Below are 25,585 nucleotides of genomic sequence, written 5' to 3'. Positions count from 1 at the left end.
TGGACAAATACCCTGAACAGATCTTAAGGGATAAGCTTATGCAAAACCCTTCCAAAGAAAATATCATGGTATTTTACAGATAATTTTGAAAAGGCAAAAAACTTTGAAGCTTATAGCTCATTTTAGATGGTGCATTTATACACACATACAGAAATGCATAATAAAACATTGGAATATTTTTAAGTTAAAGGGTCTTTTCCTTTGACTATATGCAGAGATGAATTAGCAGAGATGGGCCACTTCTATTTTAATGAATGGGAGAAATTGGAATGCTCACCCAAGGAGCTCTGAGCGCCCAACAGTCAACGGATGTAGAAAGGAAGTCCCGCCTTACAAATAAAAGAGCCAATGTCTTTTTAGATACAGACATCACCTGTCAATAATCTCTAGAACACACATGCGCATTAGCTATACTAGCCAGGAAAATATTGTTTTTTGCGTAATATGAGGTAAAGCACAACTTATGATTCCAGTATTGTCAGATTTTATGGCTGATTTGAAATATGTTCTTTGATCGTAATCTTGACCTACCGTTGTTGAAATTTTGGTCTTTCTCCATTCAAGTAAATAGTAGCTGCACTGGCATGACTGGAAATAGCCTTCAGAGAGCGTTCCAAAAATGGCCAACAGTGGACTGACTTGCTAGAAAGACTTTGCTATAAACCAGCTGCCAACCCTCTACAAAGATTCTGTTTCAGCTGCTATTTTGGTTGCAGTAATATCATCTCCCAGACTGTAAATCTCCATCATAAAGATTATAGATGTCCGTAAATCTTCTTTACACCTCATTCATGTATATCTATGTTTATATTTCAAAAAGGACTTATTTTAGGGTCACATTTCACAGCCTTTCATGTTACAAGCTTGTCATTTTGTCTTATTAAATAAATAGTTTACCCAAAAATGATAATTCTCTCATCATTTAATCACCCTTGTGCCATCTCAAACGCTTTTGACTTTGTTCTTCTGCGGAACAAAAACAAAGATATTTTAGTGGAGATATATGTCTGTTTGTCCATAAAATGCAAGTGAATGGTGACCAATTTTCAAGCTCGTAAAGGCAGCATAAATGGAATCCGTAAGACTCCAGTGGTTTAACCCATCTCTTCTGAAGCGATCCAATAGATTTTGGGTGAGAACAGACAAAATATTACTCCTTTTTCACTGCACATCTTGCCACTGCAGTCTCTTCCACGATCATGATCTCAAGCTTGATTACACTTCCTAACGCTTAACGCATTAGGTGCCAGGTAGTGTCATCTATCTTAAAATCATGATCGTCAAGAAGACTGCAGATATCAAGATTTATTGTGGAAATGAGTTATATTTTGGTCTGTTCTCACCCAAAATTGATTATATAGTTTAAGAAGACATGGATTAAACCATGGAGTCTAGATGACCCTTATGCTGCCTTTATGGGCTTGAAAATTTGGTCACCATTCACTTGAATTGTATGGACAAAAACACCTCACATCTTAATCAAAACATTTTCGTTTGTAATCCAAACAAGAAAGAAAGTCATATGACACGACACAATGGTGAGTAAGTGATAGGAGGATGATCCTTTTAGAATGAACTCCTTTAAAAGCAAACTGATTATTATCTTTTTATTCCATCAACAACATATATACCATGAAACGTGGCAAGATTATTATCTTTAAACAGGGCTACTTGAATTCGAGAGACCACCTCAGACTGGTGCAGTAGAAAATTAAACTCAACAGGTCCCAGACCATTTACAAAGCTTATCTCTTGGCCTTTCGGGAAATTGCTTAGACCTCAACGATTAAAGCACTACCAAATTACCCAGAGATAAATAGGTTTGACATACGAATGCACACGACACCGTCTGCCTTTGACCTTACAGAATTTAAATAAATGACAGAGGGCACATCGCATTACAATAGTCTTTGCCTGTGCGTTTCGTTCTCCCTTCACAAAGCGTAATCCTGACACAACATGCAGCACGCGCACTAGCACAGACGCGCACGAGAATAATAACGTTCTTGCGGCTCGCGAGCGCTTTGACCGTCTTTATTATAACGGTTTGGCTCCGCCCTCCTACCTTTAAATCTCCCCAACAATTTGTGGAGCAGATCTGACGGGCAGCAGCCAGGATCAGCTGAGGAAAGTGAATGGGGATATCAAACATGTCATTGACAGCGGCGTAGTCGCCGAAACTCGACAGGTTTCCTCTTCAAGACCACGAAGAGCAGTTTCTCTCCCGGCTGAATAGCTTCGAAGACATTGATTAATTTGGCATTTATGGGCGAAATATCGATTAGACACCGCTGAGGCGAGCCTGTCAATGGAGCTTGGACGTACACACGCCGTCTGAGGAACACCACAGGCAGCCGTTTTTTTTGTCTCTCTCTCACAAATCCTCTGCTTTCTCACTAATAACGACAGACACCAAACGAATATTTATTTTAGACACCATTTTATTTTGAAGGTATGGAAAAAGCTGAGGACAACCCGTCAAAATGAAAATATGAAGTCGTCATTAATGCGGATTTAAATGTCTCGCGCTGAGGGAAACGCACTCGCGATTTCTCCTCACGCTCTCCAAGCTGCTTATTTTTTTTTCTAACAGAAAAATATTGCTCAAAATATTATTCACACTGAGCAGACGTGGATAGAGAAAACCCTAGCAGAAAGGAGAGGGTTATTTGAAGCAATATGGCTGATGGCTGGGGTTGGGGGCGCTGGCAGGAGCTCTCCAAAGCTTCTTCTCAATGCTAGCCGTTGCAGATGGCAACGGATCCTATGGCAGCTGCAGCAGCCCTAGAATGAGTAACAATATCATTTATAATAAAAATACGGACTCCTCTGTCTCTATATCGAAGATGGACGTGATCATCCCGTTCTCACCAGACGTACCCTGTGACAGCAATGGTCAGCGCATGTGGTGGGCTTTCCTCGCCTCATCCATGGTGACGTTCTTCGGGGGTCTCTTCATCATCCTCCTGTGGAGGACCCTCAAGTACCTGTGGACTGTCTGCTGCCATTGCAACATCAAACATAAGGTAATGTATCAAAAGCCTTTCAGACCTTGGCACAGTCTCCATTAAAAGCACCATCTGATGGAATTAAATGGCCATGCGATCTCTGTGTGACATTTGGATGGCAGTGGATTGACATTCATAGAAATGATTCACTGTTGGGAAAACACTGTGTCCACTCTGCTCTGCATGACAGCATTCCAGCAATCATATGACATCTAAACTACTCAGATTGATTCACACAGATTAAAACGTGTTGGTACTTATGTAGTTGACGAAAACACAGTGAAGAAATGGAATGAAGAGATTCAACCATTCATAAATATCCAAAGCTGGTGGCAATAAATGAGAGCCTTTCATTCAGGTCTCACATTTGAATGTACACACAACATGGAAGAAAAGTGTTTGTGATCTATATTGTTTTGTTGGCTATAGGCAATAATTTCCTTTTATCTGACTCTCCACCCCATATCAGTGGTTTATTGTATAGATAAATATGTTTGATAGGTCCCAGTGGGAAATTATAGAACAGACACTGCACTTGAAATAAGCCAAAAGAAAACACAGCAATACCACAAAGACTTTCGGTTACATAATTCACTCTGCAACGTTGTAAACAAATGGTCACACAGGCGTTGAAATACAAGATGATTTCAAGATGAAGTCAATAGGCTAATACAAATTGTATCTATCTGTTTTCCTGAAATATTTCAGACACTGAAGGTGCTTTTTAGCATTGGAAAAGTTACACTATTTGGATTTACCAGAAATAAGGCCATGATTTTTGTTCATAGGTGTTTCATCCTGCTCAACAAGGCCACAGTACATTGACATGTATATGTCTTAATAAATATCTAAGCAAACCAGCATATTTTAAAGGGATAGTTCATCCAAAAAATGAACATTTTCCTCATGATTTACTCACCCTCTTGACATCCCAGATGCGTATGACTTCCTTTCTTCTACTGAACACAAATGAAGATTTTTAGAAGAACATCTCCATACATAGAAGGTCCATACAATGCATGTGAATGGTGACCAAAACTTTGAAGCTCACAAAGCACATAAAGGCAGCATAAAAGTAATCAATAAAGGGTGTTGCACACCAGAAGTGTCTGGCGTACGGCATGGCGAGTTATACAATTCAAAACAATTGTTTCTATGAATGTACGCACACCCAGCTACGACTCCGGAGGCTTCTCAAATTTCTGCCGTGCCACAGAACTCAACTTGCATAGTTTTCCATTAAATTCAACATAAATCATTATCAAAGGACATCGATTATTTACTCTTGCCATAAATGGATGATATGTTGTTTACATGTATCTTTCATATAGCCGATACAGTAATTTTCATTTACAAATATGTTGTTTTGTGGTTTGACAGCTTGAATGAAAGACCTGATCAAAGCTACACACAGAGAAATTGCATAATAATTTATAATAGTTCAAGTTGCACAGTTACACCAGTTTCATACATGAACCTGTAAACTCATCAATGTCACATTGTTCATTCTTGAAGAAGGGAAAAACCTTGGTAACTTTTGTGTGTACTGTCTGGCACCTGAACCACATCAACGTGCCATGTTTGATACCTTTGCCGTGCCTTACCCGTGACACGGCATGGCGCTTCTCGTCCAATGTGCGACCGCCATTAGACTCCATAAATCCTGATATCTGTAGTCTCTTTGGTGATCACAATTTCAAGCTCGATTACACGTCCTAGCGCTCTGCGTATGCCTCAAGCACTAGGAAGTGTAATCGATCTTGAAATCATGATCGTGCTTAGAGACTGCAGTAGCAATGGCTTTTCTCACCCAAAACCAACTGGATTGCTTCAGAAGACATGAACTAAACCACTCGAATCTTATGGATTACTTTTATGCTGAATTTATGTGCTTTATGGAGCTTCAAAGATATGGACCCCATTGACTTGCATTGTATGGACCTACAGCGCTGAGATATTCTTCTAAAAATCTTAGTTTGTGTTCAGCAGAAGAAAGGAAGTCATACACATCTGAGATGGCATGAGGGTGAGTAAATGATGAGAGAATGAATTTTTGGGTGAACTATCCCTTTAATGTTGACCACGTTCATGTAGGGACTCAAATTATTTTTTATTACTTTTACTAACTGAACCATCAGCCATTCTCTAACAAGTGCAAACACATTTTAGTGTTTGACCTACATAGGATAGTAGTCTGGACCTGTTGCTTGTAAAAATACATGAAACAGTATTTTTATTTTTTCGCATCCATTCATTTTGATAGTAATGTGATGGCCTCCATTAGGCACTCAAAATGGACTCAGTGAGCCACAGTGTCTCTGATTGTAACAAAAGAGTGGCTTATCTTCTGCTTATCCATCATCTTCAACGTAATTGCTGCAATCCAATGTAAATGGAAACAGTTATTCACTTCTCCAGAGGCACAATGCAGACATAAAAAAGGAAGCTTCATATTGGCTGGCTGGTTCATGTGGGATTTGACGAGACAATAGCCAATGAGTTATAACTGACGATAGATATCTAACTGGGAATAATTTAAAAGACTGATTGGATGGTCACAAAGTTAGTTTATCAACAACCCTGACTGTCATGTGTTTTCAAGTTTAAAATGTTGATATGAGTGAATTGTGGCCTCTTTATGTCAGTCCCTTCCATTCGGATGAGAGTGTGTTGTTGAACTTATTTATTTAAATGCGAAGGGTTAATGACATCTGTGAAGTCACAAGTGTTCATTACCATTTAATTACCTACATGTTCATGCGTTCCAGCTATCTATCTGAAACTGACAATATACCTTAGCCTCCTCAGATGGAAGTTGTTAAAACATAAGCAGGCCTGTGTCTATATCACTTGCTGTTGGGCACCCTTGATTAAAACCCTCGTTGTCTTGCCTGGCTTATAGCAGAGCAAACCAAACTGTTTTTGCATCATCAGTGTTTTAAAGTGGTTGATGACAACCCGTTGTTGTGCCATTGGAAATGAGAAGGTTGTGCTGAGTGATATCTCAACATATCCTGTTTCTAAGAGAAAATAAAATGCCGGTGTGGATAATTGCGGGCACTGGTGTGTTTACTGGTGGAAGGGGAGTCCCAAGGGGTGACTTTGTGGAGGGGTATTGACACTCGGTTGCAAGGGGAACATGCTTGTTAGGAGCATTAAGAGGCTGAAATGGTATCTGCTATGCAGCTGACTGTGGAGGGCAGGTCTTTCAGGCATGGTGTCAGTAATGGGATGCGTGTCTGAGGCCAGCCTTGTTCAGCAAGGGGGTGAGACTGAGAGCACACTTAAATCAGTCTTTGTCATGTAGCGCTGGACCATACATGTGAAATTCGGGGAGTCAGACTTCAATTGACTCTCATGTTGTGTAGCCCTGTACAGAAAGACTATGCAAATTTTACTTAATAATCCATAGCAAATAATCTTAGAGTAGTTGAATTCCACTGCCTGATTCTTTATCAGGATTGAAGGTTTTTTTTTCTTTCTTTGCATCGTTCATTTTTGGTGTTAATTGCCCCATTGTGGGTTGAAGTTGCCACACAGAGGGAATGGTGATTTAAGGCCCCAATATACTTCATACGAAATCAAAGAACGAATGGGTGTGACATCATTTAGAACAAAATCTGTTTTTTTTTGCATTCATTTCAGTGGATTGTAACAGCTCGCCTGGGCGAACTTCTTACAGGCTGCTAAAAACCTTACTGCCATTGGTCCACGTCATCAGTAGGTGTGACCTGGATCTCCACCTACGTTGAGACTATCTGTAGGATCGTTTGCACAGAGACATTTTCCAAGACCATATCATGCGATTTAGTTTTTTATTTATTTAGTCTACAAAAGGAATCAAATCTACTCAAATACTCTCAAGTGCCCATTCACTCATTCCATCTGTAGCGAAAGCCATTCACACATTTACCCAGAGTAAGGTATGCCTATCATCAATGTTTTGTCTGTATTTTTCCCATTATTACTCTTTTATACACCAATCTTTGCAGTAGTATCAGTGTCATCATAAATTACAATAACAGAGCATATTATGGCTGCGTATAGTGTGTTAGTGCATTAGCCCCATGAAATCATAATGTAAACAAGACAAATTAAACATTATCTATATATTACTTTAAATCATCATCGAGTGGTTAAAACAGCTTCTTTTACTGATCTATTGTGAATTCTACTCATAAAATGAGGCATAAAGTCATTGATAACACATTTTAATGTCACATTAGTTAAAGTTTTATTCCTCATTTAAATGCTCCTCTAAATGCCTCCCACAGCAGTGTGCCCGATGTCTCAATGTTTGCAAACAGTATACCGTTGCTCGGCTGTTTCAAACTTCTTTTGACCCCTGACTGAAGAACGAAGAAGAACGTCTAACTTGACATAAGGTGAATAGGAAATTGTACAATTTTGTAAATGAATAAACGAACAGCAGAAGTGTGATTTACCAGCCACTGGGCTAAAAATTGTACAGTATGGGTGATTCCTACTGAACCTGTCAAGAAAATGTCCTAGTTTTTCTCCAAAATCCAAAGAAACAAAAAAGAAATACTATTTTGCAAATTTTTTTACATTGTGACATTTTCATGTTTTACCCCCAGTTCTCATTACTGCAGTGTGAAAAACGATGGTCATTATGATATTCTCCGCCATGTGAATTTTGTTTTTTTATACATTACATTATTTGAATTGTAAAGTATGTAGGCTATACATCATTAGTACTCCCTTGGTACTTGCTAACAGATGTACAAATGAATTAATGTTTTAAATGTAATATACTTAATATACTTAAAGGTAATTACTTAAATTGAAAGTCAGTAACTGTAATCTAATTACAGGTATTTTAAATGTAATGTTACACTACTTTTGACTAAAAAGTAATTATATTACAGTAACTGATTACTTTGTAATCAGATGCACCCAACACTGTTCCTCATATAATGCTATCTTATGACATCAAAACACTTTTATTATAGGGAATGACTTGACGTTTGCAGTACATAGCCAACAACATGTAAATGCTTGTTTGAGCGCGACCATATTGTGCGGTAGCTCAACTAATTGATATGTGTCATGAACCACGTAATGTCATTTTGCAAAAATGTCGCAACACTCACGTAATTTTCACAGTCCCATAATAGTCAGTAAATATTAAGTAGGAACCAAAAGCTCCATTAAATATTTGTCACATTTTAAAAGTGACTCTATAGAGACATTCCTTATTGTGGGCAACACCAGATCTCACTAGCTGGTTGAAACTGTTAGTACATGAGAAAGATTTGTAGGATGGTCGTGCCTGGAGCTTACAGAGGAAGCCGTTGCAGGCTGGTTCAGCTGCTGTTGTCTTTTAACAGCCTTGTGTGAGTGTAATCTTTCTGCAGTCAAAGCCACCATGTGCTCTCATCTCCAGTAACCCCTAGCTAATATTAACACTACCACAATCAGATGAAACACTGTTTTCCTTCATTTTGTTTTACAGTGTACTGGAAGACAGCTTTATGTAATCTGGTTAACACAGCTACAATTAATTACTATCATCAGTTTAAGGTGAATTATTGTTTTCTTGGCTAGTAAAAGCTCCTTTGTGACAATTCTTGTTGCGTGAAAACAAGGAGCTCTCGAGCCTTGAGAGTCTGCTCAGCTTTTGGAAACATTCTTCATTTCAAACGTATTCTGTACTTCATTGCAAGATTAAAATTGATGCATAACTGATGGGGCAGCCCCTCGGCTCCACTGGAAAAAGCTGAGCCCTGATTCGCCCACATCTTAATGAGCTTAACATTATCATTGGTGCTTTGGAGAGCAGTGATGCAGCATGCAGAGGAGAGGAGAAATGAAGACTAGAGGACGTTACTGTGACCTTCAGGGAAGTGAGCTGTGATGCCGAAGCTTCAAGGCGCATTGTGATTTGGCTCTATCTCTCCCATGTGCTCGCGAGCTAATAACAGGTTGTGCTTCTGATGGCAGGCGGCAATTTTAATAACCTGCTTGGCTCTAAGCATGCACTACAGAACACTGGTGAGATGAGATGGAGTGCTTTTGATGTGCCTGCAAAGGTTATTCCACAAATGTCAGAATGGTTTATTTGAAGAAACAAAAGCGTCTCTCAGTGGCAATTTCTCAGCTCGCAGTACTGCTGAAAGCTTTTTAAATGAAACCACATTTTTTACCTTCTCCATACCTCTAGAATGCATAACTCTCTTACATTTATTTTATTTATTTTTTTTCTGCTAGGCTGTAGGGTAGTTTATTTGTTTAAAAAGTAATAGTGGAAGGAAGAGGCCTTGTGAAAAGTGAGATGTGCGTTTGTAAAATTAGCTATCATGTGCTCTGTAAATGGCATGGCGTGTAGACATCATGTACATATGTTGTACACAGTGGAGCTCAAGTTTAGTTTGAAGAGCTCATTGTGTTGGGTCGTATAATTCTGGGTAATTGGGTAATCGAAAACTGGTTGTAATTTTATTTAAGCTGATGTTCTGATGTCTCATCTCACCTCAAACAACAAACATAATGTAACTATATTTTTAAACTCTTTGTGTTTCACATACAGTGTTTATCCAATAAGCTAATAATGCTAATAGAACACATACAAAGATATAATACTATTTTAGACTGCTACATGATTTTATTCAAATGCATAATAATCGTATGTGCTGCAAAATGTTGTTTGCTGATAGATTTAGCCATAGAAACAGGACAGAGTGTTAATCAGTCAGTAAACTGAGGACTATGCCAACCCTCTAGAGACAAAGGACAGATTATCAGCTTGCAGGTGAAATTGTTGATTTGATGTTACTGGATATTGGTTTGAGTATTTTTTATCGAGCTTTTATGATAGAGTATTACGTTTTGATTTCAGATTGATGTGAGTTCTACATGATGGTTGGGTAACACTTAACTACATCAATTAACATATATTAACAATCAACAATACTTTTACAGCATTTATATAAAAAGTGGCTATGTTAACATTAGCCTAGTAAATGCATGATGATGTTGTGCCTCATGTATTCGGATAGAGGACAAAGGCAGGCCTAACACAGTCGTAAAACCCAACTCAGGCCCCCACATACCAGGTCATAAATTATACTGATAAAAATCGTGCCAAAATCAAACAAAGGGAGTTCAAAACAGACTACAAATCCCATGAAGCCTTGCTCACTAAAGGATCGAACTCTCAACTCCTATTGGATGAGGCACACGACAGAACGCACCTCAACCATGACATCATCAGTAGTAGAAATACCTCTGAAATGCTTCCGGGATTTGCTTCCAGCAACTTTGCTCGCCGTGTGTAGACGCAGCTCATCGCTGCTCTCAGGTGTAGCCTCGTGGCAAAAGGAAGTAACGTCCGACTTGAAACTGTGGCCATGCAAACTCCATCTCGCTGGACGAGTTGAGATTACTCTGTGTTCAACCGAACACTAACGGATCCGAAGGAGACCGCCGAGCAATCCGCATCTTCATCCGTTTGCCTGCAGAAGTGAAGAGAGAAAAGATTTCTCTTCCATCTTCAATCAAGTCGATGTCGCTAATTTCTCCACCAGCCTGCCAAAAATCAGCAGCCGTACCGCCCGCCGTCATCACCAGAGCCTCGAGGAACCGAGTCAGAGTCAAACGACGGATGAACACACATTCTGCACCCTCATGCGATTCAAGTAAGAGGTTTACATCTGGGCAGAGATAGAATATTATAGTGTGTTATTCTTGTGTTTCAAGGTTATTGTTTGTACAGTTTACGGACCGCCATGTCCGCTCATTATTAATACTCAGGGTATTAATTATCATGAATTTGATTTGCTGTATTGTGGTCCAACCACATTGGACTGTTGTGCATTTCCGCCATCGCGGGTGAGACCGGCAAACTGAGTTTATCCATTAAAGAATCAAAGAATGAGGGACGGTTTACGAGCCGTCCACCGCGTCTCTGAGTGATAAACTAACAGCTGCTTTCTCTCCCACGATCACGAAATCGGCTTTGGGGCTGTCACTTTATTCTCTCTCTCTCTCGTACTAACCACACACACACACACACACACACACACACACACACACACACACACACACGCACGCGCGCGCGACCCCTCACAAATATGCTGGCACACATTTTTGGCTAGTAGATAGCTTCAAGCCTTATGCAGCTTATGCGGATTCAAGCCTTCATTCATTGTTTTTTTTTTTCCCGAAAATCGATATTCTTTGGATGTCGATTTTCCTAAGAAAACAATCTAATATTGAGACTGTTATACTATCTGGTTATTAGTCCCTGATTCCAGGGTGGTGCCCCGTCAATGTTAATCCTTATTAATATTCTGTTGATTTTTGATAATTGATAATTATCTTTGATGATTGTTGAATTTGAATGATCAATAAACTAGTGTTAATTTTAATTAATGTTTCATCGATGTTAACAATTAACGATTATCTTTGATAATTGTTGATTTAAAGGATTAAAAAAGCTAACATTGATTCTCATCAATGTTCTACTGATTTTAATAATTAATAATTATCTTTGATATTTATTAATTATTGCTAATAACCAAACCCGCTCCTAAACGTAGCACACTACATTTACTGGAGTCCCATATGAGGTTTTAATGAGTTAGATTCAATTAATTAATTTAAATATTAATTAATAACTAAAGAAATAATTACCAATTATTTCTGATAGTAACACTGATCTAAACAACCAGTAAAGCCCTTCAATGAACTAACATGAATAAAAAGTAAATAATAGTATTTTAATAAATGCTGTAATAAAAAACTGTTCTTTATTGTTAGCTCATGATAGCTACAGTAATATGTTTACTATTGTTAACGAATAGAACCTTATTGTAAAGTGTTACCGACGATTGCAACAAAAGTTTGGTATTCTATCAAAATTGGTGTTTGTTTATGGTTGTCAGTTGTAAAAGATATTGTTATAGAGTGTAAATAAACACAATAATCTTTCATTAATATAATCCATTGTAGCAAGTTTTCTGAGTTTTTTTAAAATGCATTTAATACTTCACACAGACTAAAGATCGTATAGCACATGTAGGCATGCACAACACATTGTGGTTGTTAGACCATTTGAATATATATATATATATATATTTTTTTTTTTTTTTCATTGATAAGCTTATCACTCATGAATCACATGTGTATATTAAGCATCCTAACAAGCATCTTTTGCTGTCTTGTTTTTTTCTTCTTCTTTTTTTTCTGGGCTGGTCCTCATCAGTGGGCTTGTTAACATTCAAATGCTCTTGCACAACTTGAGTCCAAATTTAATTTGCTTTACTTAAGCTCTGCGTGAGTGTGAAGTCTTACAGTTCCATTGCGATGCAAAAAAAAACCCCCAAGTGTTTTCAGCCTCACTGGTTCCACTCAGATTCAGGCCGTCAGCACCATGGAGAGCTCACTGGAGTATCTTTAGCAGCAGAAATCCAGTTGTGGATCATTTAATGCACATATACATCTGTTTTGATTAAAGGTAGAGGTGGGCAATAGGACCAAAATCGTATATCAGGATATGATTTATATCACGTTAATGATATATATCATAATATAGGAAAAGTTTTCTGGAAAAAATATATAAAATTGGTTTATATATTAAATAACCACATTGTAATGCATACTTTTGGATAATACTGACAGTAAATTAAATACTTTATGAATGAAAACTACTTCCTCTTATATAATTTTCTCTTTATTTGAAACTTGATTAACATAAATGTTACATTATTCCACATTTCAGTCTGATATGCTGTTGACCAATATTATTATTATAAACTTTCCTCAAGAACCTCAAGATCTCAAAGCAATTTAACAAAGAATATAATACATAAGTAAAAAAATATCCAATGAAAAAGAACACTTCTTACTGAAAATATCCAAAATTATGTAAGCACTTCTTGCAAAAAAAAAAAAAAAAAATATATATATATATATATATATATATATAAACACTATCTAAACACTTCTCGCAAATTATTTTTTCGAACGCATTAATGTTGAGTGTATCTTTTGGCTTTCATTATATTTGTTTGTGTGCTTCATTTTGAGGTGGCAAAATAAATTGCTTGTATTACGACAAGTGATTATAGTCATGCAACAGTTTGCAGATAAAATTTTTCTGCTCTGTGTCGGCTTTTGCAAACCAACATCACAGATGCGCTTGTCAGATTAGAGGAATATTTAGCGCTTATGAAGTGCTGGACACGATACGACCACGGCGTGCACATGGATATTTACATATCGCGATTTACATGATATAGCAAAATCTCTATCGATTGACACTTTATATGGTCGCAACAATATACGGTATTTATCATCAAATCGCCTAGCCCTAATGGAAGGTGTGCAGTGGTGTTCAGAAATGAGTTTTGTGCTAAACATCTAAGCTTGTGGTAATCAAATGAATGAAAATAGTGGGAATTGTTTTATTGAAAGCAAACTTTGCTCTGAATGAAAGCAGCTGCTAACTTGTCATCTGTAGAAGTACATCATGTTGAAATACATTTGATATGAATGGGCAGCAAATGACAACGCCTCAGCATGGATTTGGAAGGCTAGTTTGTCTGCTTCCACACTAGCCCAGTTACGCTTTGCAATTTTTAGACATTTATATATGTGGCTGTTTTCATATGTTCACATGCACAGCTGTTAATGTTTTGGCTAATTATAGCTGGTGGATGCCACTAATTATTTGCTATTTCTATTCACTGTGAAGCTGTTGTCTTGAGAAATAAGTGCATAAATCTTGATTCTTCAGTGGTTTTTATATCAACCAAAGCCCTAACACAATATGAACATTCCTGTGTAATTGGAGAATAATTTGCAAAAGAACAGTGAATTCTAGGGCATTTCTTGAACATGAGCTATTGATTAAAAGCTAAATATAAAACTATGCTCTAGAATAAATTCTGTATAAGAAAATGATGGACCTGTACAGTCAATATCTTCATTAACTTGTTTTGATTTGATTGACTATGCTTGTTATAGAATGTAGGGAAGATAATGGATTCCAGCAAATGTTAAAGGAATATTTTGGGTTCAATACAAGTTAAGCTCAATCAGAAGCATTTGTGGCATAATGTTGATTACCATAAAACGTAATTTGAACTCGTCTGTCCTTTTCTTTAAAGAAAAAAGAAAGAATCGAGGTCACAGTGAGGCACTTAAGTGAAAGTGAATGGGGCCAATTTTTGGAGGGTTTAAAGGCAGAAATGTGAAGCTTATAATTTTATAAAAGCACTTACATGAATTCTCCTGTTAAAACTCGTATGTATTATTTGAGCCGTAAAGTTGTTTAAATTGTCGTTTTTACAGTCGTTTTAGGGTTTACAGTGTTACGTTGTCATGGCAACGAAGTTGTATAATTGTGTATAACTTTACACAGAAAAGGTTAGTTAGTGATTTTAATCACACTAAAATCATGTTAACACACATATTGTTTACAACTTGTGACTTTTGATTATTTTAACGTTTACAGATTAGCCTCATTCACTTCCATTGTAAGTGTCTTACTGTAACCACTGTTTTTGCTTTTTTTAAAGGAAAGAGGGACGAGTTAAAAGAATTTTTGTGGTAATCAATATTATGCCACAAATTCTGTTGATTGAGCTTAACTTCGGTCGAAACCGGAATATTCCCTTAAAGGGATATTTCACCCTAAAATGAGAATTCTGTCATTATTTACACACTCGGCCTCATGTTGTTCCAAAGCTTTGTTTCCTACATGGAATACAAAAGGACATGTTAGGCCATATGTTAGCCTCAGTCACCATTCACATTTATTGCATATTTTTTTCCATACAATGAAAGTGAATGACGACTGAGGCTGTCATTATGCCTAACATCTCCTTTTGTGTTTCTCTGAAAAAAAGGAAGTTATATGGGTTTTGTATACATGATGGATTTTTTTTTTTAAATTTTTTTTTTTTTAAGGATCCCATTAAGGTGTTACCATACAGTACATCTAAGGACTGGTACCCTTTAAAAAAAAATAGTACGGCCTATCATATAGGATATATGACAATATTGATTAAACATCTTCCTTGATTTAGTTTTAAAAGACCATGAATTTGATCTGGCATCTACCCTTTAATGTCCTTGAATTGTTGGCATTGCACGATATGCATTTGAATGCACCCTAGACATTGAGGATGATTTTGCATTATATATTACAAGGATGCCATTTGATTAGCTAATTCCGGTTTGGTTAGTTGTGTGGAGGGCTAAAGCCACACAGCTGCTTTACTGAGCATTGACTCAAAGCAATGCAACTGCAGAGAGATGAGAATTGGCACAGGCTCAAAAAGCCCAGCTTGGTGTCTCTCTCTCTCTCTCTCTCTCTCTCTCTCTCTCTCTCTCTCTCTCTCTCTCTTCTATCAATTTTTTCCCCTCCAGCTTCAAGCAGCAGCCTTTTCCAACATTGCCCCTCTCAAACCTCCAATCATGTTTACATGAACACAAATCCACATTCACTACATTCATCCCTTGGAAAAATTTTCCCTTTGTTGCATTATCTGTTTGCCTTTAAGGAAATAAATGTCCACTTTCCACAAATAGAAGGCATTGACTTTGGGCTGAGCTGTGGGACCCTAAAGGGTCAGGGTCAGATTTTCCCAGGTCACAGGAGAAATTAACCAGCCACTCTCAAGTGAAAGGTTTTTTTTGTACCCAGAGCAGTTACACTGACTCAAAAGACTGGACAATTGCACATCTATTTCAGATGAAAATTTAAGTTTAAAAATACATGCGGAGGATGAAACTGCACATTCCACGGTCAGCAGCATGCCTGAAAGGGTTTGACGGGATATTTACTGCTGTCTCAGAGCTAGCCGTACCCTTACCGTTTTGATTTGGCAGGTACCTGCAGCTCTAGGAACTTGACATTTAACAAAGCAATGCCATGTCAGAATGTACCTGACACCGTCAGTTTTTAACACGCTAGGTTAGACAGGCTGAGAGCTGCTTTTTTACAGATCTCATTCAGATGAAGCAAGATGTAGAACAGAACCATTATTTCTGTGTTTCCCAAACATTTTTGCCTTATACACCCCCACGGCCCCATCATAAGGGGACAGTTACCCATTCATTATATTAGGCAATATGAAACTAGATATCATTTAGCATTATTAGTAAATTGGTTAGCTTTTCAGTTATAACAGTGATTCATTTTTAAACTAAAAACAGTCAGGGGCCTGTGTAGCTCAGCGAGTATTGATGCTGACTACCACCCCTGGAGTCGCGAGTTCGAATGGGTGTGCTGAGTGACTCCAGGTCTCCTAAGCAACCAAATTGGCCCGGTTGCTAGGGAGGGTAGAGTCACATGGGGTAACCTCCTCGTGGTCGCAATTAAGTGGTTCTCGCTCTCAATGGGGCACATGGTATGTTGTGCGTGGATCGTAGAGAGTAACATGAGCCTCCACATGCTGTGTTTCTCCGTGGTGTCATGCACAGCAAGCCACTTGATAAGATGCGTGGATTGACGGTCTCCGAAGCAGAGGCAACTGAGACTTTTCCTCCACCACCCGGATTGAGGTGAGTAACCACGCCACCATGAGGACCTAGAAAGTAGTGGGAATTGGGCATTCCAAATTGGGGAGAAAAAGGGGCTAAAAAAAAAAAAACAACAACAAAAAAAAAAAGTCAATACTGGTGTCAAAAACCCAAATAGCTTTCTCTTGAACTCTCTTCAGTGTATATCTCATAAACAGCATCAGTGCCAGCTGGTGTTTTTCAAGACTGGGGAAGCACAGACATTTGTTATTGTTTGTCTACAGAGAAAAGAAAGTTATTTCTAGGTATCTACATTTAGTATTTCCTTCAAAGAAGACCATACATAATGAAGTGGTGATCATCTGGAGTTGTTCATTCAGAATGACTACATTTGCTACTACACTATTACATTTACATCCAAATGGTACTTCATTTGTATGGAAAGGAACGTAAACCTTAAATGGTTGGGTACCACTGCTTTATTTTACCTGCAGAATAACAGTCGCCCCCAGGAGTGTGGACATATGAATCATGGCATAGCAGCTTTTTCCTTGTTTCGTCCCTTCCTGTGACTCTTTCCTTGTAGACTGCACTTTTTATGTGATTTTACTGGAGCAGAAAATGGCAGACTGAGGCATTGGGTGATGAGTCACTTGACTGCCTGGAGCTCGTACCCTGTCCTTCACCCCTTAGAGGTTATGCCCCCTCTGTCATTTGTACCCTGGGGTGAGGGCTCATTTACTGTGACATGATGTTGGAGATCCACTGGCAACAACAAACAATGCTGTTTTTAAAACCCTCTTTGACCTCTACCAAGTTAAATCATAGGCATTACAAAGCATAATATATTTTAAAATCTGTATGTTCTTGCTATTTGTAAGGAAAATGGTGCAATTGGAATGTGTTACTAAATGTGGTAGGGTTAATTGATGCAAAGAGTTGTGTCTTTTCCACCACTGGCTTGACTTTGATGAGATGTTTGTTTTTTGAAACAAACTGCGATTGTCTCTTTGTAAATGGAATTTCCTTTCTGGCTCCAGCTTTCTCTTGTAAACATGCAAACAATAAATCAAAGTAATCCAGTCTGAATGACAAACTGTGCTTACCAGCCAGAGAAACTGGTGGAAAATGAGGTGTCATTGTGCTGGTATTTCATAATCAGCCATCCATTTATTCCTAGTCCATCCTCACACACTGTAAAATGTTTTTTTAAGATAACCTAAAAAATGTGCTTCACATCAAAATGAACTGGTGTTATTCAAGTAAACATATTATTTAATATGACTGAATAGACATGACTACATTAGATTACACAAATGAAAGCAATTTTTAAGTGTAAGATCAGATAAAGAAGATCTTCTTAAGGTAACAGCTGCATATTTTCACTTTTCGAAGCTTAAAGGGGTCATGAAATGCTCTTTTTTTTTTTAATGGTTTTATGATCTTCCTTAAGGTCCACTAATAATGTTGGTAAAGTTTATTTTTTTATTTATTTATTTATTTATTTATTTATTTTTTTTGCACCAAAGCAGTCATAATTTATTGATATATGATAATTTTCCACCCTGTCTCTGGCCCTCTGTCTGTAACGCTTGGTTTTGGCATAAACGCCTCCTTGAAACTTCAACGTAAATGGCCAATGTTATGACTGGCTAATATCATGCAGCCTCAAATACAGCCATATTTGAAATACAATCGGAAGAGAATGAACAAGCTCCACAACATTATAAAACTAAATTTGAGGGTTTACACATAACACACATCCAACACATTGCATATATTAAACTGTTCATCTCAAGCACAACTGTTAACACTCACACCCTGTCTACACCGGACATGAGAGGTGTGTCACGTCAAAAGCAATATAACTGTGAAAGACCTCTGTTCTGTCGGGAAAGGAGGAAGCTGGAGCCGGAAGAGCATTCAACAAACTTTAATCCAAACACCGCATCAAACTAAACACACAGCAACATAAACACACACAGCTTCAAGATGTCTCTCTCTCTCTGCGTTTCTCTCTCAATTGCAGCTCTGTTCCCGGCTTTATCCCTCGCCTACTCACACCATCATCACTCACAGCTGGGCGAGATCATTCGCCCCAGGTGCACACCTCGGCCTCACTCCGCACTGTCATCGCTCTGCCCTGCCTCGCCTGCCACACTTCCCCATCATCCAATTCAGGCCGGGGACCTATCTGGCCTGTCCTTACTCCCTGTCCTTACTCCCAACCCCACAACACTCGACCCAGCCCCGGATGGTTTTTCCCCACCTCCGGTAATCAGGCACCGCTCTAGGGGAAGGAGAGGGCAGGAAAGCAAGAGAAGGAGAGAGCACAAGAGGGAGGGAGAGAGAGAGAAGAGACAAGCAACATTCTTCGGCTCCCAGGCACGGCGCCCACCCGGTCCTCAGCCACTGCACTGTCCCTTGTTGACAGCAGTGGGCTCCTCCGCCTCCTAGCAGCCGGCAGCAGCTCCTCCGCCCCCTGGCGGACGGCAGCGGTTCCTCCGCCTCCCGGCGGATGGCAGCGGGTCCTCCGCCCCCTGGCAGATGACAGCGACGAGTACGCCCAGGGCAGCATTCTTTTCCTCCTACCTGGATTTTGGCACCAATGTAAAAGTTCTCTTCTTAATGGAAAGGAGGTGGCGGGAACCGGATGAACACTCAACGATCTTTAATTACAACACAGACACTTCCAACTAAAACACAACATAAAACACTGACACACACACACAACTCCATGTGTGTCTCTCTGTCTCTCGAACTGGCATCACCGGTTCCCCTTTATCCCTCTCCCACTGATTGGCCAACTCAACGCCAGGCGCGCACCCTCACGGCCGGGTCATGCCCTCCTCCTCATCACAAGAACCCATTATAATCAATGATGCTGTCTACCATGGAAGCGTCCGTTGCGGCATGTCACACCGACAGTAAACGGGTGTCCTGTTCCATTTTGTGCTGCACACGCTGGCACTACTATAGCCAACAACACAAATGCAGTCACATCAATGGACGCACCTGGTGTAGACAGGGTGTCAGCACCATAAACTATCAAACAGTCATGACATTTCAAATATTCATGAATGAAACTGAAACTGTTTATAATAACAATAACAGTTCCTTTGCAAAGTTTCTCAAGCAATCCATGCTGATATAAAACATATAATCCATGCTGAAATATGCTGAAGACACATCCACAGAACACACATACATATTGTATCATCCTGCAGCGAAATGCACAATCGTGGGAAATGCATCAAGGTCAAATATGTCCATCCAGTGTATGTTTACATACGGCAACAAGTAAAAATAATGCAGATGGGCGCGAGAACGCGTCCATGACATGTTTGTGGCCAAAACAGCAGGAGATGCAGCAGCTGAACGAAACCGAAATGCTTCTCCTTTTCAGAGTTCTAACTTGACACCGTGTCTTCTTAAAAGTGGCGTGAAATACTTGGCAACATCAATGATGTCTGTGTAGAACATGTTTATATACAAACATAATGGTCCAGATGGGGTCCCCTTTAATGTTCAGGAATAGTTAGGCCAGATTAGGCCTGTTTGTCCTGCTCTCTCTCTGTCTACAATACAAACTGAGTGCCAGTGGGCAGGGCCAAGGGTGCAATGACGTAAAGCAGGGATTGATGTTGTTGCTGTAGAGACAGTCATTAATTAATGGGCCCCCAAATGATATAGGGAAGTTGTGAAAGTAGAGAACGAGGCATTTTTGCAGAAAAAAATCTGCCTAAAAAATCGTTAGGTAACAGGTCCCACATGACAGCGCCTTTATGCACTGCTTCAGAAGAGGTCGGACAATAATTTCACATGAATAATGATACTGAGACACTTTAATAGTAATTTAAAGGAAAATAAAAACAGTATAATGGTAAAAGTATTTCTATGTGGAAATATTTGTCCAAATGTTGTTGGGGACATTTCTAATTTTCTGAAAGAGCCCTATCTAAATCTACACCTATATTCTAAACATCTGTCACAGAAATCAATAAAAGTTGTAATATGTTTACATGCACCTATCAGCATATATATGTGATTAACCTACAGAGAATGCATAGCCTATCATCACCAACCTCAACCAAAGACCAGCATGGTGATATTTGTGCATACAGTTATCTAGACATCCAATTTAGTTTGGGTTTTATATTTTAATGGATTTAATTGTTATCAGCGGTTATTAAATTCTTAGAATAAGCAAAGCTTAACAGCTGTTTTTTTCCCCTTGGTACATGGTAGAATCAGCAAGAAGCATGGTGTATTCCTTTTTTGCTCATTAATGAAGTGCTCAAGAAAGCCCTCAGATGATGAATTGCTGCATCTGGTTCGGTTCCTCAGCCCAGTATACTTCAGGAAATAACCCACTTCACTTTGTTATACAAGACACAGCGGTGCAGGAGTCAACAAGGTTGATATTTTATTCTATAATACCTCTGTAAATGTCATCATGTGAAGAAATTGGCATATTTTGTGAACATTACTGCTAGTTATATTGAGTTTTGTACATGTACCAAAGAGAAAATCCACTGAAGGTGATGCACAAAACAAGCAATCTACTTTAGGTTACTGACTTTCAATACTATCAAACAATACATCAACTATAATTCAGCAGCACAAAAATGATTAGCACGAAGTGTATCGTACCACTACAAAATTTCATTTATAACTCATATGAATGTGACCTGCTGGATGCTAGTGTCTCTGGCTCATGTACATACGTGACAATTTATGTGTATCTGAGCTACAGAACCTAATCTAAGATACACAAGTCTTGCTACAAGTGGAATCCCATATGCATAATTCAATAGCCTGTGAGCAGATTTGTTGTGTTGTGGATACAGATACTTGTACTGCATAATTCATTATGTTTTGTTGTTTGCAGCATTGTGGAAGTCTTTTGCATAGTGCTAGGCGTAAATCAACAAGGAAGAAATTGATCTCTTTGATCTCTTTGTCACCTGCCATTGTTCTTTTAGGCTGGTCTTCAAGTCCAGAGAGCTGGAGTATACAAGTTGGATATATCAGTATTTGCATGTGCAGATGTGTACAGTATAAGGAGGAGGAGACGGACCACTCCACAGAAAAAATGAATGGGAAGTCTCACAACTCTCAATATGGCAGCTTTCGGTTAAAAGTGCCATTCACCTTATTGATTAACTCATGTTTAATTTATGCTTAAACAAGACAAAAAAATAAATAAAATAAAATAAAATAAAATACAATCGGCCAATGAGGTAAGGATAATAAATGTAATTTGTTATATATTCTCTGAACACAACTCGAGTAAGTTTATCTTGTTTTAAGGATTTTTTGATCATTATGGAGAAAAAAGACAATGCATTTTTGTATTTGACCTGATGTAAGAAGAAGAAAAATGTAATAAGATTGTATTGGTGATTTGATGTATGTTATTTAAATGTAGGCTTAGCCAATAGTTTTGGAAATGTTGGTCTTTCTCTATTTAAGTAGATTAGCTACTGTGTGTTGCCAAGATGGCTTAACACTCTTTCCTTAAAAGGACTTTGAATGAACCGAGGGATGGTTTTTCTTGCAAAAGTCATGGCTCCTTTTGGCTGAATGATACTTTCCTGAAAGAGGATCAACTCTCAACTGAGAGCACATTACATCTCATATGCTAAGGAGTGCAGCATAGGGGAAGCATCATGCTAGGAATGTTTACTGTCCTCATCAATTCTGACTTGTGATGAGGAGGTCCCCAAAGTTTCCTTCTTAAAAGAAGTAGAGCTGAGTTTGATAATCCACCAGCTGTATTAAAAAGTTACATAATTTGGTTAAGAAACCACCCCCAAAAAGTTTTTGTTTTCACCAGTCTGATGTTTAGCATTGAGCATACACATCTTTCAGTGCAATTATATCGTGCAGGTGCAGATTCAGTGATACCGTTGGGAACACAATATCTTGTTTTCCATGATTCATTGATATAAATACTGATATAAACATACACGTAAACATTAAGACTTTTTAAACCATGATAATTAGAAAGAGGAGATGGAGACAACCACATTCAGAGGACCGGGCTGAAACATGTCCCCTAACCCAGCGATTCCAAACCCAACTGAAGTATGTAAACAGAAATAATTCGATTTTGCTTTGTTTAACCTATAAAACAAAATGTATGACTTAAAATAAAGGGGGATTTATTTTTAAAATAAAAGCTCTTTTCCATACAAGAACAGTTTATATTGACCATGGCTGTCAAATTCCAAAGAGAACAAAAAATAAATAAATAAAAAATCATCATTAAAATACCATAAAAGTAGTTCATACAACACAAAGCTACTGCGTGGCCTCAGAAGACTTGAAATATAGTGCACGAGTTGTATGGACTACTTTTATGGTGTCTTTAGACTGTACCTTTAACCCTCTGGGGTCGATGGACGCGCCGGTGCGTCTTGCTGGATTTTTTCCTCATAACAGCGGAAACAATTTAAAATACTCTGTCATTTTTGGGCATACAGATAAGTATAAGACATCATTAGAGACTATAAAGGGTCTACTTTTATTTGTGTACACTCACAATAACAACAAAACCTTGTGCTTTTGTAAAAGAAAGAAAATAAACAGGGTGCGCTTTCAGCCGTCTCTGTCTCCGCGAGCATCTTTCTGAAACACGTCACAAAAATGAACAGGAACTCTGCGAATACTTATCACACAAACATGAAACATATGTCTAAAGAAAGCTTAAAATGTCTACTTTTAAATAAAACAATTCAAATTTAAAACAAATATTCTCCTGCAATGAAATCTGCATGAAACAAAGCAATGTACAGTTTCTCCTGGCTCAGCTAATTATCCCTAATGTGATCACACCCACCAGCAGAGCGCGCTATTCATACGGTAATGTGCTGAGGCGATCAGTGCAAATGGTAAACGTCCCCAACAGTGCCTTAAAAAGCATCAAGTTCATTCACTTTTCTGTGCGTTTGGAAGATGGCATGCTACACAGGTGAGGAAGCTCCTGGATAGTGACGAAGAGTTCATGGTTTCCTCAGAAAAAGAGCGGGAATCCGATGAGGAACGTTTGCATTTTGAAGAGCGGCTTGATCCAGCCGAGGATACAATTTTGGATGAGTAAGTCATTTAGTTTTACTTACATATTAGTTGACATGCTATTTTATATAAACATGGACATATTTTACTATTTGGACTATTTCCAGATTTGCCAGCCAGTATTCAGAGTATTGACATTTGAAATATGTCCTAATAGGCAAGTTTTAGTTACATTTAAATGTTGTTTTGGCTAAAGCAGGTATTTAAATTGCATGCTGTATGATATAAATATGATATGTAATATGATATAAAAATAATATGCATGTTTAGATTATATTTAACTAGTGTTTATGCTGCCTCATTATCATCAACGAAGCTTGTGCTTGCAAATATCTGTTCGGGTGTAAATGTGTAAAATGTGCTGTAAATATGCCCATATTAGAAAATCAGCATATTAGAATGATTTCTGAAGGATCATGTGACACTGAAGACTGCAGAAATGATGCTGAAAATTCAGCTTTGATCACAGGAATAAATTGCATTTTACAATATATTCAAATAGAAAAGTTATTTTAAATTGTAAAAATATTTCACAATATCACTGTTTTTGCTGTATTTTGGATCAAATAAATGCAGCCTTGGTGAGCAGAAGACTTTTTTTAAAAACATTAAAAAATCTTACAGATCTATAAACTTTTAAAGGATAGTGTAGGTCTAAAGTTTTTAAGTAAAGTCTTTATGTAAAGAAAATGTGTAGTAAGATAATACATTCAATCATTATGTCTCCTCACATTCATTCTCTCTCAGGGGAGGGGTCTTTGTCTCCTCAGGTGTGAATCACATCAGTATTCATGATCATCCACGCCTCCTCGTATATGGCCTTTCTAACACTAAAAGTGTCTTACAAAAGTTAAATGACTATATTGTTTTGTATGAATGAGTGATCAGGATGGTTTTCACATCATTTTTGTAGCAACACCTCTAGGCTACAAGATCCAGTTCTCAAACGTCTTGTGAACAAATGTTTAATATGTGATATATGGCCTTATTTCAGTGACTTAAAATTTTTGTTTTTTCAAAAACCACTCATAAACATTATTTTCTCAAAAATACTAACATGTACATACATGTTGTTCACATATTATTGTAGCCCAGTTTGTGCTGAATACAGTGTTCTCAGACTTTAGCCATTAATATGTTTTAAGCAACTGAAAAAGCACAAATGTCCAGGCATGTCAAAACTTCTCCAGGGCCCAAAACACCCTCAGACCCCAGAGGGTTAATAGTGCTTTATAGTATTTGTCCTTCTTGAAGCTTAACAGCTCCTGCTCACTATAAACTGTTATTCTATTTTATAGAAAAGCGTAAAATATCTCTTTTCATGTTCCAAAAAATAAATAAATTACAACATATGGTTTGGAATAACATAAGGGTATGTAAATGACAGAATTTCCCATTTTAAGTGGAACTACTACTTTAGACCTGACAGGGACATACCCAAAATAAAATGGAACAGTTCATGAACCCTGTTCTCTTTTGAAAGAAGACCACTTAGGAGATGCTGTCCAAAAGTCAGAATTAATTAAAGTCATTAAGAAATTAGTTAGAAAAGCTCAAATTTAATTTACATTATTTACAAAAAATATTTGCATTAAAAATATGACACTGTCCTTGCCACAAAATCTAAACACAATGGAAGCCACAAGTCCAGGCCCAGCCATGTTTTAGTTCAAATTTTGAGTGTGTTAATGCTCCTACTTCGAGATTAAAGAATCATTTTCTAAGACAATATCAAGTGAGTTTTCTAAAAGTCAACTTCAAAAGCTAGCCAGATAACCACATTTGTTCACTTCATTCACAATATAAAGGCAAACGTTTAGTCTTTCTTATGCCTGATATGCTGAAAACTGCTCCGTTAATGTTTTCATTCACAGTTACATATGACATTACAAATCACGTACTGTACATAATATATTTTTATTTCAAAACTGCATATTTTGCCAAAAGGTGAGTAGTTTGCATCCTTGGAAATTACTGTCGGTCTGTACAACATTTCTATCGTAAAA

General features: G+C 38.0%; 1 protein-coding gene across 6 annotated transcripts in view; it reads left to right on the top strand.

The window, feature by feature from the left end:
* Positions 1-2,735: 2,735 nt before the first annotated feature.
* LOC127412089 (calcium-activated potassium channel subunit alpha-1-like) overlaps positions 2,736-25,585 on the top strand; it is a 307,683-nt gene continuing 284,833 nt past the window's right edge. For all 6 annotated transcript variants that reach the window (XM_051648145.1, XM_051648144.1, XM_051648149.1 and 3 more), the window contains exon 1: positions 2,736-3,026. In XM_051648145.1, the coding sequence (XP_051504105.1) occupies positions 2,736-3,026 (291 nt within the window). The remainder of the gene's footprint in view (positions 3,027-25,585) is intronic.

Source organism: Myxocyprinus asiaticus, chromosome 21 (genome assembly GCF_019703515.2).
Source record: "Myxocyprinus asiaticus isolate MX2 ecotype Aquarium Trade chromosome 21, UBuf_Myxa_2, whole genome shotgun sequence".
In the NCBI taxonomy this organism is placed as follows: Eukaryota; Metazoa; Chordata; class Actinopteri; order Cypriniformes; family Catostomidae; genus Myxocyprinus; species Myxocyprinus asiaticus.
This window is presented reverse-complemented; position numbering and strand designations above follow the sequence as displayed.